Raw genomic sequence first — 17,120 nt, 5'->3', positions numbered from 1 at the left:
TTCTTTACTACCGAGCTACCAGGGAAGCCCTTTGGAAACCCTAAAGGCCAGAAGACAGTGGGATGACCTATTCAAAGTGATGAAAGAAAAATATTCAGTCCAGAATTCTATATAAAGTAAAAGTATCCATCAAATATAAAGGAGATGGGAACTCCCTGGCGGTCCCATGGTTAGGAGTTCTCACGTGGTTAGAAGTTCTGTGTTCTCACTGCCAAGGGCCTGAGTTCAATCCCTGTAGGGAAACTAACAGCCTACATCCCGCAAGCCTCATGGTGTGGGAAAAAAATTTCAAAACAGATAAAGGAGAAACTAAGATAATTCTAGATAAGTAAAAAACTGAAAAAGATTGTCAGCAGCAGATCTACTTTACATGAAATACTAACAGTATTTCTTCAGTGTAAGGACATCAGACAGTAACTCAAATCCACAAGTAGGTTTAAAGTGAGAGTGAATGTATGCCATGCAAACAGAAACCAAGAGAGTTGGGGTGGTTATAGTAATATCAGACATAAAAGACTTGCAAGATTAAAACTGCTATTAGCAACATAGAAAAACATTTTATAATGATAAAAGAGCCCCCAAATACATAAAACAAAAACTGAACTGAAAGGAGAAATACAGAACTCAACAAAAATAGCTGGAGTTCAATCTCTCATTTTCAATAATAAACTAGACAGAAGATCAACCAGGAAATAAGCCTGAACAACACTATAAGCCAATTAGATCTAACAGATATATATAGACCACTCCACTTCAAAAAAGCAGCATAAATACTCTTCTCAAGTGCACATGGAACATTCTCCATGATAGACTATATATATTAGGCCATAAAACAAGTGTTAATATATTTTAAAAGTCTGAAATCCTAGAATGCATCTTTTCTCACCACAGCAGAATGAAACTAGAAACAAAGAACACTGAAAAACTAAAAAATATGTAGAAATTAACTTAAGCAATGGGTCAAAGAAGTCATAGGAAGATTAGGAAATATTTAGAGATAAAGGAAAAAAGCACAACATACCTAAACTCATGGGATGCAATAAAAGTACTGCTTACAGAAAACTTGGTATCTGTAAATACTTTTCTTAAAAAAACTCAAATGAACACTTCCACTTTAAGAAAGTACAAAAGAGAAGAGCAAACTAAACCCAAAGCAAAAAGAAAGGAAATCATAAAGACTATATAGTGGAAATAAACAGAAATACAGAAAAACAACAGAAAAAAAAATCAACAAAACCAAAAACTGATTCCTTGAGAAAATCAACAAAATTGACAGACATCAGTTAGACTGACCAAGATAAAAATGAGTCAAATTATGAAGATCAGGAATGAACGAGGACATATCACTGCCAATCTTATACAAGTAAAAAGGAGTATAGGGAATAATATGAACATATGTCAACAAGCTAGATAACTTCAATGAAATAGACAAATTCCCAGAAAGATAAAAAGTATTAACACTGCTTTGAGAAGAAATAGAAAATCTGAAAAGACATGAAGCAAGTAAAAGCAACTAATTAGTAATTTAAAAAATCCCACAAAGCAAAGCCTAGAACCAGATGGTTTCACTGGTGAATTCTACCAAAATGTTTAAAGAATTACCACCAATCTTTCAGAAAGTCTTCCAGAAGAGAGACGAGGCATGACCACTTCTTGCCTCATTTTTTGAAACCAGTATTACTCTGATACCAAAACCAGACAAAGACATCCCAAGAAAACTATAGATCAATATCTCTTAAGAACTTGATGTAAAATCCTCCAAAAGTATAATAACAAACTGAATCTGGCAACATATAAAAAGGATTATACATCATGATCATGTGGGCTTAATCTCAGAAATGTAAATATTAACCATATTAATAGGATGAAGGACAAAAAAAATCACATGTATCATTACAATAAATGAAGAAAGAGAATTTGACAAAACAACAGTTTTTCCAGATTTCCCTGGTGGTCCAGGGGTTAAGAATTTGCCCTCCAAAGCAGGGAGCATGGGTTTGCTTCCTGGTTGGGGAACTAAGATCTCACATGCTGTGGGGCAACTAAGCATGTGTGCTACAACTACTAAGCCTGTATGCTCTGGAGCCTGCACTCTACAACTATAGAGAAGCCTGTGCCCTAGAAAAACCTGTGGATCACAACTAAGATCCAATATAGCCAAAAAAAAAAACAAAAAACAACAAAAAACCCAGCCTTTCATTATAAAAGCTCTCAACAAATTAGGGAAAAAAGGAAAAAAAAAAGGAACTTCTTCAACCTGATAAAAGGCTTCTATGAAAAACTCACAGCTGATATTATACCTGATGGTGAAAGACTGAATGTATTTCCCTAAGATTAGGAACAAGACAAGATGTCTACCCTTGCTATTTCTAGTCAACATTATACTGGAGATTCTAGGGCAATTAGGGAAGAAAAAGAAATTAAAGGCATTCAGAATGGAAAGGTACAAGTAAACTATTTCTATTCACAGATGACATGACTTTGTACATAGAAAATTCTAAAGAATCTGTAAAAAACTATTAGAGCTAATAAATGCATTCAGTAAGTTTGCATGATATAAGACTGATATCCAAAAATCATCTATATTTCTATATACCATAAATGAAGAATCTTAAAGTAAGATGAAGAAAACAATTCCATTTATAAAGCCATGAAAAATAATAGGAGTAAATTTAATGAAAGTAGTTCAAGGCTTTTACAGGGAGTTCCCTGCAATCCAATGGTTAAGACTCCATGCTTCCACTACAGGAGGTGCGAGTTTGATATCAGGTCAGGGAACTAAGATCCTGCATGCTGTGTAGTGCGGCCAAAAATTTTTTTTCATCATTTTATGAAGAAAATTATGAACATAACTGAAAAAAAATCAAAGACCTACATAAATGGACAGATATGTTTATAGATTAGAAGACTTAATACTGCTAAGATGGCAATACTCTCCAAATTGGTCTACAGCTTCAATGCAATCGCTTATCAAACTTCAAGCTGCTTTTTTTAGTGGAAATTGACAGGCTGATTCTGAAAATGCACAATGAAATGCAAGGGACCCAGAATAGACAAAACAATCTTCAAAAAGAACAAAGACTGGAGGACTAACAGTTCTTGATTTTAAAACATACTATAAAGTATAGTAGTCTAGACTGTGTGCAACTGGCAAGAGGGTAGATATACAGATCAACAGAACAGAACTGAAAGTTCCTAAAGAAACCATTAAATCCATATATTTATGATTGATTGACTCCTGACAAGGGTGCTAAGACCACTTAATGGGGTAAAATATAACAGAGAATAGTCTTTTCAGTAAAAAGGTACTGGGACAACTGGATGCAAAGTCAAGTAACTCCAGCTCATACCATCTGAAAATTAGTTCAAAGTGGATCCAAGACCTAAATATAAGAACTAAAACTAGAAAATTCTTAGAGGAAAATATAGGTGTAAATCCTCTTGATCTTTGATTAGGTAATGGTTTGTTAGCTATGACTCCAAAGTACAAGCAATCAGAAAAAATAAACTGGACTTCATCAAAATTAAAAACTTTTGTGGTTCAAAAGAAGACAACTCAAAGGGAGAAATATTTTATGTTTGATAAGAATCCAGTATTTAGGATACATAAAGAACTCTTAAACTCAGCCAAAAAAAAAGAGATAAGTAATCCAATTGAAAAATGTGCAAAGGATATATTTTTTCAAATATATATGTCACATATATTGGAATCTCCTTCATGAATCACATCCTTGTCATGGCAAAGGGGCTTGTGTAACTCAATAAAGCTATGGCCCCACACCTTGTAAGGCCACCCAAGAGAGACAGGTCATAGTGAACAGTTCTGACAAAACGTGGTCCACTGGAGGAGGAAATGGCAACCCACTCCAGTATTCTTGTCATGAGAACCTCATGAACAGCATGAAAAGGCAAAAAGATATGACACTGGAAGATGAGGCCCCCAGGCTGGAAGGTGTCCAATATGCTACTGGGAAGAGCAGAGGGCTCTTTACTAATTACAAATTTACTAATTACTAATAGTTCCAGAAGGAATGAAGCAGCTGCACCAAAGTGGAAACGACACTCAGTCATGGATGTTTCTGGTGGTGAAAGTAAAGTCTGATGCTATAAAGAATGATTGCACAGGAACCTGGAATGTTAGGTCCATGAATCAAGGTAAATTGGACATGGTCAAGAAGGAGATGGGAAGAATGAATGCTGACATCTTAGGAATCAATGAGCTAAAATGGATGAGAATGGGCAAATTTAATTCAGATGACCATTATATCTACTACTACGGGCAAGAATCCCTTAGAAGAAATGGAGTAGCCCTCATAGTCAACCAAAGAGTCTGAAATGTAGCACTTGAGTGTAAATTCAAAAACAAGAGAATGATCCTGGTTTGTTTCCAAGGCAAATCATTCAACATCACAGTAATCCAAGTCTGTGCCCAACCACTGATGCCAAAGAAGTTGACCAGTTGACCTACAACACCTTCTAGCACTAACACCAAAAAAAGATGTCCTTTTCATCATAAGAGATTGGAATGCTAAAGTAGGAAGTCAAGAGATACCTGGAATAACAGGCAAGTTTGGCCTTGGAGTACAAAATGAAGCTGGGCAAAGGCTAACAGAGTTTTGTCAAAAGAACATGCTGGTCATAGGAAACACCCTTTTCGAACAATCCAAGAGATGACTCAGTCTCTGAAATCAGACTGATTATGTTCTTTGCAGCCAAAGATGGAGAAGCTCTATACAGGCAGCAAAAACAAGACCTGAAGCTAACTGTAGCTCAGATCATCAACTCCTTATTGCAAAATTCAGGTTTAAGTTGGAGGATGTAGGGAAAACCACTAGGCCATTCAGGTATGACCTAAAAAAAAAAGAAATTCCGTATGATTATACAGTGGAGGTAATGAATAAATTCAAGGGATTAGATCTGGTAGACAAACTGCCTGAAGAACTATGGATGGAGGTTTGTAACACTGAACAGGAGGCAGTGACCAAAACCATTCCAAGAAAAATAAATGCAAGAAGGCAAAGTGGTTGTCTGAGGAGGTTTTACACATAGCTGAGGAAAGAAGAGAAGTGAAAGGCAAGGGAAAAAGGGAAAGAAACACCCAACTGAATGCAGAGTTGCAGAGAATAGCAAGGAGAGATAAGAAGGCCTTCTTAGGAAAAAAAATAGAAGGCCTTCTTAAATGAACAATGCAAAGAAACAGAGGAAAACAATAGAATGGGAAAGACTAGGGATCTCTTCAAGAAACCTGGAGACATCAAGGGAACATTCACGCAAGGACAGGCATTATAAAGGACAGAAACAGTAAGGATCTAACAGAAGCAGACAAGATTAAGAAGAGGTGGCAAGAATTTACTATTTTGTACAGTAATAGGTACAAAATACAAAATAGGTCTTAATGGCCCAGATAATCATGATGGTGTGGTCACTCACCTAGAGCTGGACATTTTGGAGTGTGAAGTCAAGTGGGCCTTAGGAAGTATTACTATGAGAAAAACTGGTGGAGGTGACAGAACTCCAGCTGGGCTATTTCAAATCCTAAAAGACAAAGTTGTTCAAGTGCTGCATTCAATATGTCAGCAAATTTGAGAAACTCAGCAGTGGCCACAGGACTGGAAAAGGTCACTTTTCATTCTAATCCCAAAGAAAGGCAATACAAAAGAACGTTCAAATTACTAAACAACTGTGCTCATTTCACATGCTAGCAAACTTATGCTCAGAATCTTTTAGGCTAGGCTTCAGCAGTATGTGGAAAGCTTTACAGCCTGAGCTACCAGGGAAGTTTCAAGGCTAGGCTTCAGCAGTATGTGAACCGAGAACCTCCAGATATACAAGCTAGGTTTCAAAGAGGCAGAAGAACCAGAGATCAAACTGCCTGTATTTGTTGGATCATAGAGAAAGCAAGGGAATTCCAGAAAAACATCTACTTCTGCTTCATTGTCTATTCTAAAGGCTTTGACTGTGTAGCCCACAACAAACTGTGGAAAATTCTTAAAAGAAATGGGAATATCAGAGCACCTGACTTGTCTCCTGAGAAACCTGTATACAGGTCAAGAAGCAACAATTAAAGCCACACATGGAACAACAGACTGGTTCAAAAGTGGGAAAGGAGTACGTCAAGGCTGTATATTGTCACCTTGTTTATTTAACTTATATGCAGAGTACATCAGAGAAATGCTGGGTTGGATGAATCACAAGATGGAATCAAGATTGCCAGGGGAAATATCAACAACCTCAGATATGAAGATGATACCACTCTAATTGGAGAAAGTGAAGAGGAACTAAACAACCTCTTGATGAGGGTGAAAAAGAAGAGTGAAAAAGCTGGCTTGAAACTCAACATTTAAAAAACTAAGATCATGACATGTGGTCCCATCACTTCATGGCAAATAGAAGGGAAAAAGTGGAAGCAGCAACAGATTTATTTTCTTGGGCTCCAAAATCACTGCAGACTGTGACCACAGCCATGAAATAAAAGATACTTGCTCCTTGGAAGGAAAGCTATGACAAACCTAGACAGCATATTAAAAACCAGAGACATCACTTGGCTGACAAAGATCTGTATAGTCAAAGCTACGGTTTTTCTAGCAGTCATGTATGGATGTGAGAGTTGGGACCATAAAGAAGGCTGAGTGCTGAGGAACTGATGCTTCTGAATTGTGGTGCTGAAGAAGACTCTTGAGAGTCCTCTGGACTGCAAGGAGATCAAACCAGTCAATCCTAAAGGAAATCAACCCTGAATACTCACTGGAAGGACTGATGCTGAAACTTAAGCTCCAATACTTTAGACTCTTCATGTGAAGAGTCTACTTATTGGGAAAGACCTGATGCTGGGAGAGACAGTAGGCCAAAGGAAAAGTGAGTGGCAGAGAATGAGATGGTTAGGTAGCATCATCAACTCAATGGAAATGAATCTGAGCAAACTCTAGGAGAGAGTAGAGGACAGAAGAGCCTGGCATGCTGCAGTCCATGGGGTCGCAAAGAGTTGGACACAACTTAGCAACTGAACAAGACAACATCATATTGGAATATATATGTCATATACATTGGAATATGTGTGTGTGTGTGTGTGTGTGTGTGTATGGTCAATAAGCACATAAGATTCTCAACACCACTGGCCATCAGGCAAATGCAAATCACACTCACTTCACACTCACTAGTATGGCTATGATAAAAGATAGAAAATAAATGCTGGAGAGTATACAGCAAAATTGGAACCCTCATACATTGCATGTAAAGTGGTATAGCCGCTTGGAAAAAGTCTTTCATTCCTTGCAAAGTTAAACTTAGAGTTGCCATGTTACCCAGCAATTTCATTCATAGGTATATGCTCAAAAGAATTGAAAGCGTATGTCCATGCCAAAACATTCACACTGAATGGTCAACTGAAGTATTATTCATAATAACCAAGGAAGGAAAATAGCTAAAATGTTAACTGAAGAACAGATAAACGAAACAAGATATGCTCATACAATGAAACATTATTCACTCATAAAAAGGAATGAAGAACTGACTCATGCTATGACAATGGATGAACCTTGAAAATATTGTGCTATGTGACAGAAGTCAGACAGAAAAAGGCACATATTGTGTGATTCCACTTATGTGAAATGTCAAGAACAGGCAAATCTACGGAGACAGAAAGTAAGCTAGTGATTGCTAGGACTTGCAGAAAGAAAGCAACAGGAAGTGACTGCTAATGGGTATGGGGATGCTTTGGGGGGTGATTGAAAATGTATAATAACGAAAACTAAGACAGTGGTCATGCCTGTACAATGGACTTCCCTGGTAGCTCAGCTGGTAAAGAATCTGTCTGCAATGCAGGAGACCCTAGTTTGATTCCTGGGTCGGGAAGATCCCCTGGAGAAGGGAATGGCTACCCAATCCAGTATTCTTGCCTGGAGAATTCCATGGACAGAAGAGCCTGGCAGGCTACAGTCCAAGGGGTTGCAAAGAGTCAGACATCAGTGACTAACACTTTCACTACTTTCATACAAGTACTGAATCAATATGTTGTACATCTGAAACAAATGTCAATTATAACTCAATCAAGAAAAAGATTCAAAACCCACTGAACATACAAAAACAAAAATATACATATACTGGGAATTCCCTGGCAGTCCAGTGGTTAGGGCTCTGTGCTCTCACTGCTAAGGGCACAGGTTCAATCCTTGGCAGAGGAACTAAGATCCCTCAAGCCAAGTGGCATGACATCCCCTAAAAATATACACACCCACACACACACTTAATAGGTTCATAATATCTGAAGTAAACATTAATAGTATTATGAGAAAAAGTTGATCATTTTTCATCATAGTGTGATATTTAAACAGTCCTTAATTATTAATAGATTAAGTAGAAAAAAAAATCCAGCAAGAATATAGATGATTCAAAGAACATAATTAACAAGTGTGACTCAAAAGACATTCAGAGAGTCTGACAAACAACACTTAGAGAACCCACAATTTCCTAAGGACATGTAGAACAATCAAATACCAGATCACCTCACAATATTTTACAGAAAAAGTATCAAAAGAAAAAGCGGCAACAAGTCAGAAGTTAATAAAAAGATTTGAAAAAACTAGAATTGAATGATAATGCAGTGGTTCTCACACTTTTGGTCTTAGAACCTTCTATACGCCCCCAAATTTGTGAGGAAGCTGAAAAGGTTTTGTTTATATGGGTTATATCTATTAATATTGATGAAAAAATAATTATATTTACAAAAAAATTAGTGAGCAGCAGTGAGTTTGTGTGCACAGAAGCTACCATGGTGCTTCCTGGTCTGGAGGTTTTACTCACCGTGTTGAAGTACTCGACGCCGGTGGCTTCAAATGCCCTGGCCACAGCTTGTGTTGTGGCCACACAGGCTACAGGGTGGCCATTGCCTATGGACTTGCCCATGGTGACAATGTCGGGGACGAAGTCTTCCCCCTGCAGCTGGAAGGCCCAGAAGTGCTTGCCTACTCGGCCAAAGCCCACTTGAATCTCGTCTGCAACAAAGACCCCTCCGGCCCTGCGGATGTGCCTGTGGCAGAGGACACATGGCTGATGGGAGACTGTGGTGAGAGGGAGCAAACCAGGAGCTGAGATGTCCTGGGACTCTGAATCCTGGTGTTGCCAAAAATAAGGTGGAGTCCCGAGGCAGTTATCTGGCCTTTTGGGAGCCACTATTTCTTCAGGGACTTTGACAACTCTGGCAATAGGCCAGGCTGAGGTTGGAATTTGGAAGCAAGGCTGGGAGACCCCACCCTCAGGCAGCCTCTCCCACCTACTCACCCTGCCACTTCTGGGAAGTAGCCAGCAGGGGGAATGATCTGCCCTCCCACACTGGGCAGGGATTCAGCAAAGAATGCTGCAATCTGTGGAGGAGAAGGGAATGGCACTGTGGTGGGGCTGAGTGGCAAGCTGGTGCATCCTGCTGATGCTGGCTCAGTGCTGGCTCCAAACATGAGTTACTATTATCACCATGCCCCCATTTTGGGGTCCACATCGTATTTGAGTATCTGCAATGTAGATTTTTCAGGCCTCAAATCAATTCTTACCACCTGGAGGTAAGACCCCTGTACTTAGTGTGTTCCAGGTGAAATTCACTGACTTCTCCCCCATAAACCTGTTCCTTCCCTCCCCCCATATGGTGAATCCCATTCCTCCTAATTAAGACAGAAATCTGGGCCCATCCTTGATCCAGCCTCCTCCTTCACCCATCAGATGGCACAGCCTCTGACTCTTATCCCTGTAACATCTTTGTACCCTCCTTTCCGCTCCTGGGCAGATCTGCTAGTTTCTACCTTGCCCTCCTGCAGCTGCTTTCTAACTGGACATCTCTTCCAGTCCATCCTTCACTGGCCACCAGGGTAAAGCCTCAACCCAGACACTGAGCTCCTCAATGTCCTATTTAAAACCCATCACCGACCCTTTTGCTTATGACAACGACTTCCAAACTCTGCTCTGCCTTGGAGCCGTTTCAGAGACTACTGCTGGGATAAAGAAAGGACCAGTGGGGTGGGAAACTGGCCACCCACCCATGCTAACCTTCAGAGCAATCTCTTTTTTGATTTAACAGAAGGAGGTGCAGAGCATCTGAAATGCATAAGCCAAGCTTCCCAGCTCTGATTCTGCCAACCTTTTTGGCCTGTCTTTTCTGTATAATCTGTGTTCAGTTGCCACTCTTTCAGCAAGTCTTCTAGAGAGCCTTCACACCAGTTGCTAGCTGCCTCCCTTCTACTGTTGCTGTGGCTGCTGCTCTTCCAGGGTAAGACAATCTCTTGTCTCCCCACTGCTCAGGCCAACAGGGCCTTTGCAGGGCACCATGTCAGACTGACACCCTTGAATAGTGTCTGGTCCCATCCCCTGGTCCCATTACCTTCTCTCTTAAAACTCTGTAAAGGTACCTCATAGCCTCTAGCCCCTCAGCTAGAAGGGCACCTGCAGTCCTCTGACCTATGGTCCCACCTGCCTCTCTAGGTTTATCTTCTGCCTGCACAGCCTGACCCTGCAGTCACATGGTTTCTGCACAGGCCACTGGTCTGTTGAAGATGTCTTTCCTTGTGTACCTCCTACCCTGCCTGAGTGGCTAATGCCTACTTACCTTCTGTTACTAAAATTAGTCAGTACCCGCTTCTCCCCTGACAGGCCCACCTTCACACCCACACCAGTCCAGCCTGGACCCCTGGACCCCAGTAATGTCTAGGATATATCTCTACCTAAACTCTCAGTTGAACAATTAACCCCCCTCCTAGATTCCCAAAGGGCAGGCCCTGGTTCCAATTTCTCTCAGGGTTCCTAAGATCCAGTCCAGGGCAAGCAACATTTGGGGCTTGCTGGACCAGACCTGCATGGATGTGGTTACCTTCCTGCCCTTCTCCTGTGCGCTGCTGACCACACGTTTCACCTCACTGGCGTAGGCCACAGCTGGATTGGGGTGGTCTTCCCGGTAGGGGCCCCGGTAGGTATCTGGAAGAGGTGCCTGTGGGGAGTGACAGCGCCACGTCATCCAGGCTGGAGCGCAAGCACCGACCTGTCGCCCACTTGAGCAGTGCATACCACGTGGACCCACTCCTTCTGGCCATCCAGGTCCCGGAACTTGTAGGGGCTGATGTCGATCAGGGAGCTCAGATGACCGTGATAAGCACTGGGGAGGAGAAAGGAGAGAGGACTTAGGCTCGTACTTCCTGGCCTGGCCTTGACAACTGTCCATCCATCTCAGGAAACAGTCAGGCAAGACCAAGCTTTCTGACACAGCCCCCAAGTCCTGGGGCCAGGAATGAACACAGGTCTTGGAGTCAGCAAGCCTTCCTGCAAGGCCACTATTTAGCTATGTAACAGTAGCTAACTGTTAAAATCTTTGGGTTCAGTTCTCTCCTCTGTAAAGTTGGGGCAAGGTGCTCTTTTTTTTATTTTTTATTTTTTTTGGGGCGAGGTGCTCTTTCTCTCTTGTGGTTGTGATTTTAAATGTGATAATGCTCTAACCCTGGGCCTGGGTCCTGCACATAGCAGATAATCAATACACTGGGAGTTACAGTTTTAATACCTAAAATGTGGGACCAGCTCTCATCACCTTATAAAGCATTCTCTGCTCCCCAGAAGCTGCCATTATGGAAGAGATGCCGGGGGGAAAAGACACTGGGTATCCGCATGGGGACTGTCTTTGTGGCCAGGTCCTCATGATCCTCTCCAGGCCCAGGCCTCTCATCTTTCCTGCCCAAGGCACCTAAAGTCAGAGCCTCACTGATTCCCAAAAAGTGGCAGGCCCACGCTCCTGGAAATGGCACTTACTGATCTAATACCACCACATCCCAGTGTCCCGTGTACTGGCGTGCCAGCCTCAGGGCCAGGTCATTGGCTTCTGACCTATGACAGAAAAGGCGGGTACTTCTTGAACAGCTGTCCAGGGCTTTCCCTCCTGGATAACTGCTTCCTACAGAGAAACCTGGAGGGGAAAGGAGGAACCCTTCTAGCAGCAAGAAGATTCTTAGGACACCATTCATTAGTCATTCACTTATTCATTCAATAAATATATATCAATGCCTTCAATGTGCTAGGAGCTGGGGGCAAAAATATTAAGTAAGACAGGCAGGCCCTGGCCCTCTTGGAACTTACGTTCTAGTATGTGTCACAAAAGCCCAAAAACGAAGACAGAATGATCACTTGGTAAGTGCTACAATGGACTCAGGGTGTCAAGAACTAGAAGGGGCTCTACCTTTGATAAGGGGTGTTAGGGGCTTGAATCATGTCCCCCAAAATTCATGTGTTGAAGCCCTAACTCCTAATATCTCAGAAAGTGATTGTATTTGGAGACAGGGCCTTTCAAGAGGCGATTAACTTAATATGAGGCCATCTGTGTGGCCCTAAACCAATATGACTGGTGTCTTTGTAAGAAGACATTTGGACATACAGAGAGACATCAAAGATTGTGCATGATTGGAAAAAGGCCATGTGAAGACAGTGAGAAGGTTGCCAGCTGAAATCAAGGTGAGAGGCCTCAAAGAAACCAAACCTGCCAGCACCTTGATCTTGGATTATGACTTCCAGAACTATGAGACAATACATTTGTTTAAGCCACCTTGTACGCAGTGTTTTTACTATGGCAGCCAGAGCTGACTAAGGCCATACCTGTAGAGTCTTGAGGGTAAAGTTCCTATGCAGAGTGAGCAGCACACAAAGACCTTGTGAAGGAAAAGAGCTCAGGAAACCACAAGACGACAAAGAAGGCCAGGAGAAACCTGAGTGAGGAAGTGGGGAAGACAGGTAGGGCTGCAGAAGGGGCCTGGATTTTCTTCTCAGTGCCAGAGGAAGCCACTGTAAAGTTTTAATCAGAGAAGGGACATGATTCAGCGCCCATATGAGGAGGAAGCCTCTCTGTGTATCTAATGGAGTAGAAAGCAATTAAGGTGCAAGTGAGGAGAACTAGAAGGACACAAAGATGAGAGCAGGTGGTGGCCATGTAGATGGAGAGAGACGGATGGAGTTAGGAGACAACATGGAGACAGATGTGATAGGCTTAATGCAGGACTGGAAGGAGGGCGCGTTTCTAACTTGAGCAGAGGTGCACATGCCACTGTCATTTGCCAGGAGAGATAGGGTGGTGGTGGTGGTGAGGGACAGCCGGTCTTCTTGGGAAGGTCTGGGGAGGCTGCCTGAGAATGTCAGGAAGAGCCAATGCCACGGTCCCATGACAGGTGTTAGTGAAGTCGATTAACTCTTGTTTCTTTTGGACAGGTGATGTTAGACACGGTGGGTGGTTAGAACCTTGAGGCAGAAACACATGGGGACATCTGGGTCTAAGATACAAATGTGGGAGTCAGCAGCATGTGGACAATATATAATACACGGGAATGGATGAGGTCAGGAAGGGAGAGGGGCTCAGAGAAGACCAGTCCTGAGGAATGGAAGGGGAGGAATCGGCAAAGGAGACAGAGAAGTGGCCAGAAGTTGGCAGAAAACCAGAAGCGTGAAATGTTCTGGAAGCAAGACCAGAAAGCATTTCCAGAGAGTGGTAACTATCAATATTACTGAGACATAGGAAGACAAGGGCAGCAAAGAGACCAGGTCTCCCCACTCCTATGCCTCATTATTCTCTGTACTCTTCTCTCCAGGGCACACTGGGTAGGTTCTGTGTACATGCCTTCACCTGCCATTTCGGCTGCCACCGCTACTCCCAGCGTAGCATCTTCTGTCACTCAGTCACTAAACTGGTGCCTAATGGTGTCCATTCTTGCTCTCCTCCAGCCCTGATGACATCACTTACCTGATTAAAGCCCTCTGATGGCTTCCCAATGCTCTTAGGATAAACAAGTACCTTACTTGACTAAAGAAACCCTGAGTGATGGGCCCTGCCTCCCTCCCCAGTGTCTCCTCCCACCCTCTGCCCTCCCTCAATGGCTGCCTTTCAGTTCAACTGTGCTGGGGTGCAAATACTTGTCCTGCCACAGGACCTTTGCACAGGCTGTTATGTGTGGTAACCAACCTTGACAAGAATACTGCAAAAGGAGCTGGCAGCAACCTTTCTTCCTCATCATGCATCTAGCCCCCAGTCAACGCTTAGCCTAACATCACTTCTTCAGGGAGGTCTTCCCCAACCCTCTCAGAGGAGGCCAGGCCCCCCAACTGCTTCTATGCCTCACTATTCTCTGTATTTTTCCTCTAGACCAAGACTCCTCTTTGGCATTTTGTATTTCTTTGAAGAACCTTGGATGTTTCTGTTTCTTATGGAGCTTATGGAGCCAATTTTGGCTGTAGCTCCCAGCACCATGCCCCTATATTCTTAGAGCAGACAAAGGAACATATTACCTTGGTAAGCCCCAACAACAATCCTAGAAGGGAGGTAATGACACCCCTTACAAAGAGAACAGGAAACTGGATCTGACAGAGAAGCAGCAGGGCCTGCAGCTGGGAGTGCCCAACACACTGAGGTCTGCCTCTCCCCCAACTCAGTCAGTTACACTATGCTTTGCCCATGTGAGCAAATCGCTGCCTCATCCTTTTGCTGGGGGCTGGCCATACCATAGTGCACTTACCCAGAATTCAGGAAATAAAACACACAGAGCTTCTCTGGCAGGGTCTTTGACAGCCTCTGTGCGTAATCCACAATGTTGTCGTGCAGGTATCGGCTGTTGGTGTTGAGCAACTGGTTCTGTTCGTGTGCTGCTTGGACCACGAGAGGGTGGCAGTGCCCAACTGCAAGAGGGCCACCTCTATCATACGGCTGGCTCTGCTCAGCCAATCCCTCCAGGCCACCCCCAGCCCCAATCTGTAAACCCAACTAGAGGAGATGCAGTTATGGAGGGAGAGGTACAGAGGAAAGAGGGGAGTCTGAAGACAGAGGTGCCAGTCTGGAAAGGAAGCCCTAGAAAGGAGTCCCTGAGATTCTGGCAGAAGGCAAAGTTCTCTGGCAGAAACCTGATCTAGAAAACTCATGTTCTTAAGGAAGCTTCTTGAGGTCTTCTTCTTGACAAAGATGGGGGTGGGGTGGGATTTCGGGGATGAAGATGGCATCGGGGTGTCTGCTTGACTTTACCAGTTAGGGAGGCTGGAGGTAATGATTGCCAACAGCCAAGGCTTATAACCAGAGAATGAAGATTACTGGTGGCTCACCAAGTGTCAGGCACACTCAAAGCAAGTTACATGAATTAACTCAATCCCTCCAAATGTCTGGAAGTGTGTATCTAGGATCATCATGTCCATTCTGCAAATGAGCAAACCGAACAGAGACTGAAGCTTGCCCAAGACCACAAAGGGAGTAAGTGGAGGACAGGGATATGAACGCAGGAAGCCCGAAACCAAAGCCCCTGCTTTCAGCTCTACTAACTTCCAATTTCCCTACTGCGTCACTGGACTCCCTTTCCTTCCATCAGCTCTGGTGGCCTCATCTAGTTAACTGGATTCCTACTTAAGTTTCCTCGTCCAGGACCTGAAATGGTTACCAGGGCTAAAGCCTTGCTGTGACTGCCAGGGCCTGGCCAGGGTCCTGTTGGGTTGCTGATCATGGCTAGGCTGATTGCTGTTCTCTGAGCTCACCATCAGATCCAAGTGGAACTGAACTGCTAGACTTAGGTCTTTGACTCCTGCTGGTTTAGTACAGCTTTAGTGGTGTTAAGTCACTCAGTCATGTCTTACTCTTTGTGACCCCATGGACTGTGGCCCACCAGGCTCCTCCATCCATGGGATTTCCCAGGCAAGGATACTGGAGTAGGTTGCTATTTCCTCTTTTAGGGGGTCCTCCCAACCCAGGGATTGAACCCGGGTCTCCTGCACTGCAAACAGACATTTTACCATCTGAGCCACCAGGGAAGCATTTTAGCACAGCTAGTGTTTGGATGTTTCCACAGTTTCCATAGAAAGACTGGGCCTCCTCTGCACATGGATGCTGGCTAAGTTGAACCTGAGTTCCCTGCACCTTTCTGCAACCTGAAGATTACCCCTGAACTAGGTTCTGTCTTGGCATCCTCTCCTGCCCCATCTTGAAGTATGATACTGACCGTGAGCCACATTGTTGATGCAATCGATGTATTCTGCCCCCTGTTCATCATACATGTACTGCCCTTGGCCCCGGACAATCTTAATAGGATCCTCAGGAAAAAAGAGTCTGCAGGAACTGCTGTAGGGACAGGCAACAAATGGACAGCCATGTCTGAAGATGTGAAGGAAGAAATCCACCCATCACAGGCCTCCCCCAACATCTTCCCAGTTTCTGGAAAGGACAAAAGCTTGAAGGGCAAGGTGCTGTGTCCCTGCCTCCAGTTCCCCCACTCCACAGGGGGCTGGAAAGGTGAAGGATGGGTTAAGAAGTTGCTAAAACTTAAATTGTTTAAGTCATTTGAAGACTATGTGGCTTCATACATATCTGAATGAATGTGCCCAGAGTCCCTTGGGTCCTGGCAAAAGGGGGCTGCTCCAGACCCACGGGCTCCCTAGAGCAGTGTCTCTTTGCTGGGAGTGTGAAGAGGGCTGACTCTCGGCCCTAGTGGTCCTTGCTTGCAGGCCCAAGCTCTAGCCCAAGGCTGCCTCACACTCCACGTCCCACCAAGAGCCCCTCAGACACAGGTCAGGGGTAGACTTTCTCTAAGGCTGCCTGTGAGCCGACTGCCCCCACCCCCACCTTTCGTCTGGACTTTCAGTCCCTTCCTGGGTCACTGTCTGGCCGGCCCCAGGTCCGGAGAGCGGGCCACCACTGGGCGAGGTCTTCCCAGGCGCCCGGCTGCAGCTGCGGGGGTGGATAAGACGCTGCGGGGGAGGCGCAGGAAGCGACCGCCTGCCACAGGCTGAACGCCGCAGGGTCTCAGGGGCCGTAGGCTCGGGAGCCGGACGAGGCCGGGCGGAGGGGAGCCCTGCAGGCTCCGCGCCGGACGTGCGTACATCGTACGCGCCGCCCCCACGTCGCTGTCTCTGTACCTGAGCAGCCGCCGCCTCAGGGCCAGAGTCGCGGCCTTCCCACGCTGATCCTCCGCCATAGCGCTCGCGAGCAGTCGCTGGGGGACGCGGGGCGGAGCGCCCGGGCTCCGCCCAAAGCCACGCCCAGCAGAGGCCCCGCCCATTGTAAAGCGCGACTCAGGGCTTCGGTTTGCCCCACGGACCCGCCCCCAGGCGGTCTATTAGGCGTTTGTTCCTTAATTAATTAGGCT

The 17,120-nt window shown here is 44.4% G+C and overlaps 1 protein-coding gene across 8 annotated transcripts in view; it reads right to left on the bottom strand.

Moving 5' to 3' along the window:
• The window catches only part of PHYKPL (5-phosphohydroxy-L-lysine phospho-lyase), a 25,422-nt gene extending 8,302 nt beyond the window's left edge, over positions 1-17,120 (bottom strand). The window contains exons 1-9 of one of the 8 annotated variants that reach the window (XM_043465722.1): positions 16,891-17,120; positions 16,598-16,702; positions 15,978-16,096; positions 14,517-14,676; positions 11,776-11,850; positions 11,044-11,131; positions 10,850-10,966; positions 9,277-9,359; positions 8,800-9,025 (exon numbers count right to left, since the gene is read on the bottom strand). In XM_043465722.1, coding sequence (XP_043321657.1) covers positions 8,800-9,025; positions 9,277-9,359; positions 10,850-10,966; positions 11,044-11,131; positions 11,776-11,850; positions 14,517-14,676; positions 15,978-16,096; positions 16,598-16,702; positions 16,891-17,033 — 1,116 coding nt within the window. In that variant the 5' untranslated portion in view covers positions 17,034-17,120. The other 7 variants (XM_043465718.1, XM_043465720.1, XM_043465717.1 and 4 more) reach the window with 7 other exon arrangements.

The sequence above is a fragment of the Cervus canadensis genome, chromosome 4 (assembly GCF_019320065.1).
Source record: "Cervus canadensis isolate Bull #8, Minnesota chromosome 4, ASM1932006v1, whole genome shotgun sequence".
In the NCBI taxonomy this organism is placed as follows: Eukaryota; Metazoa; Chordata; class Mammalia; order Artiodactyla; family Cervidae; genus Cervus; species Cervus canadensis.
This window is presented reverse-complemented; position numbering and strand designations above follow the sequence as displayed.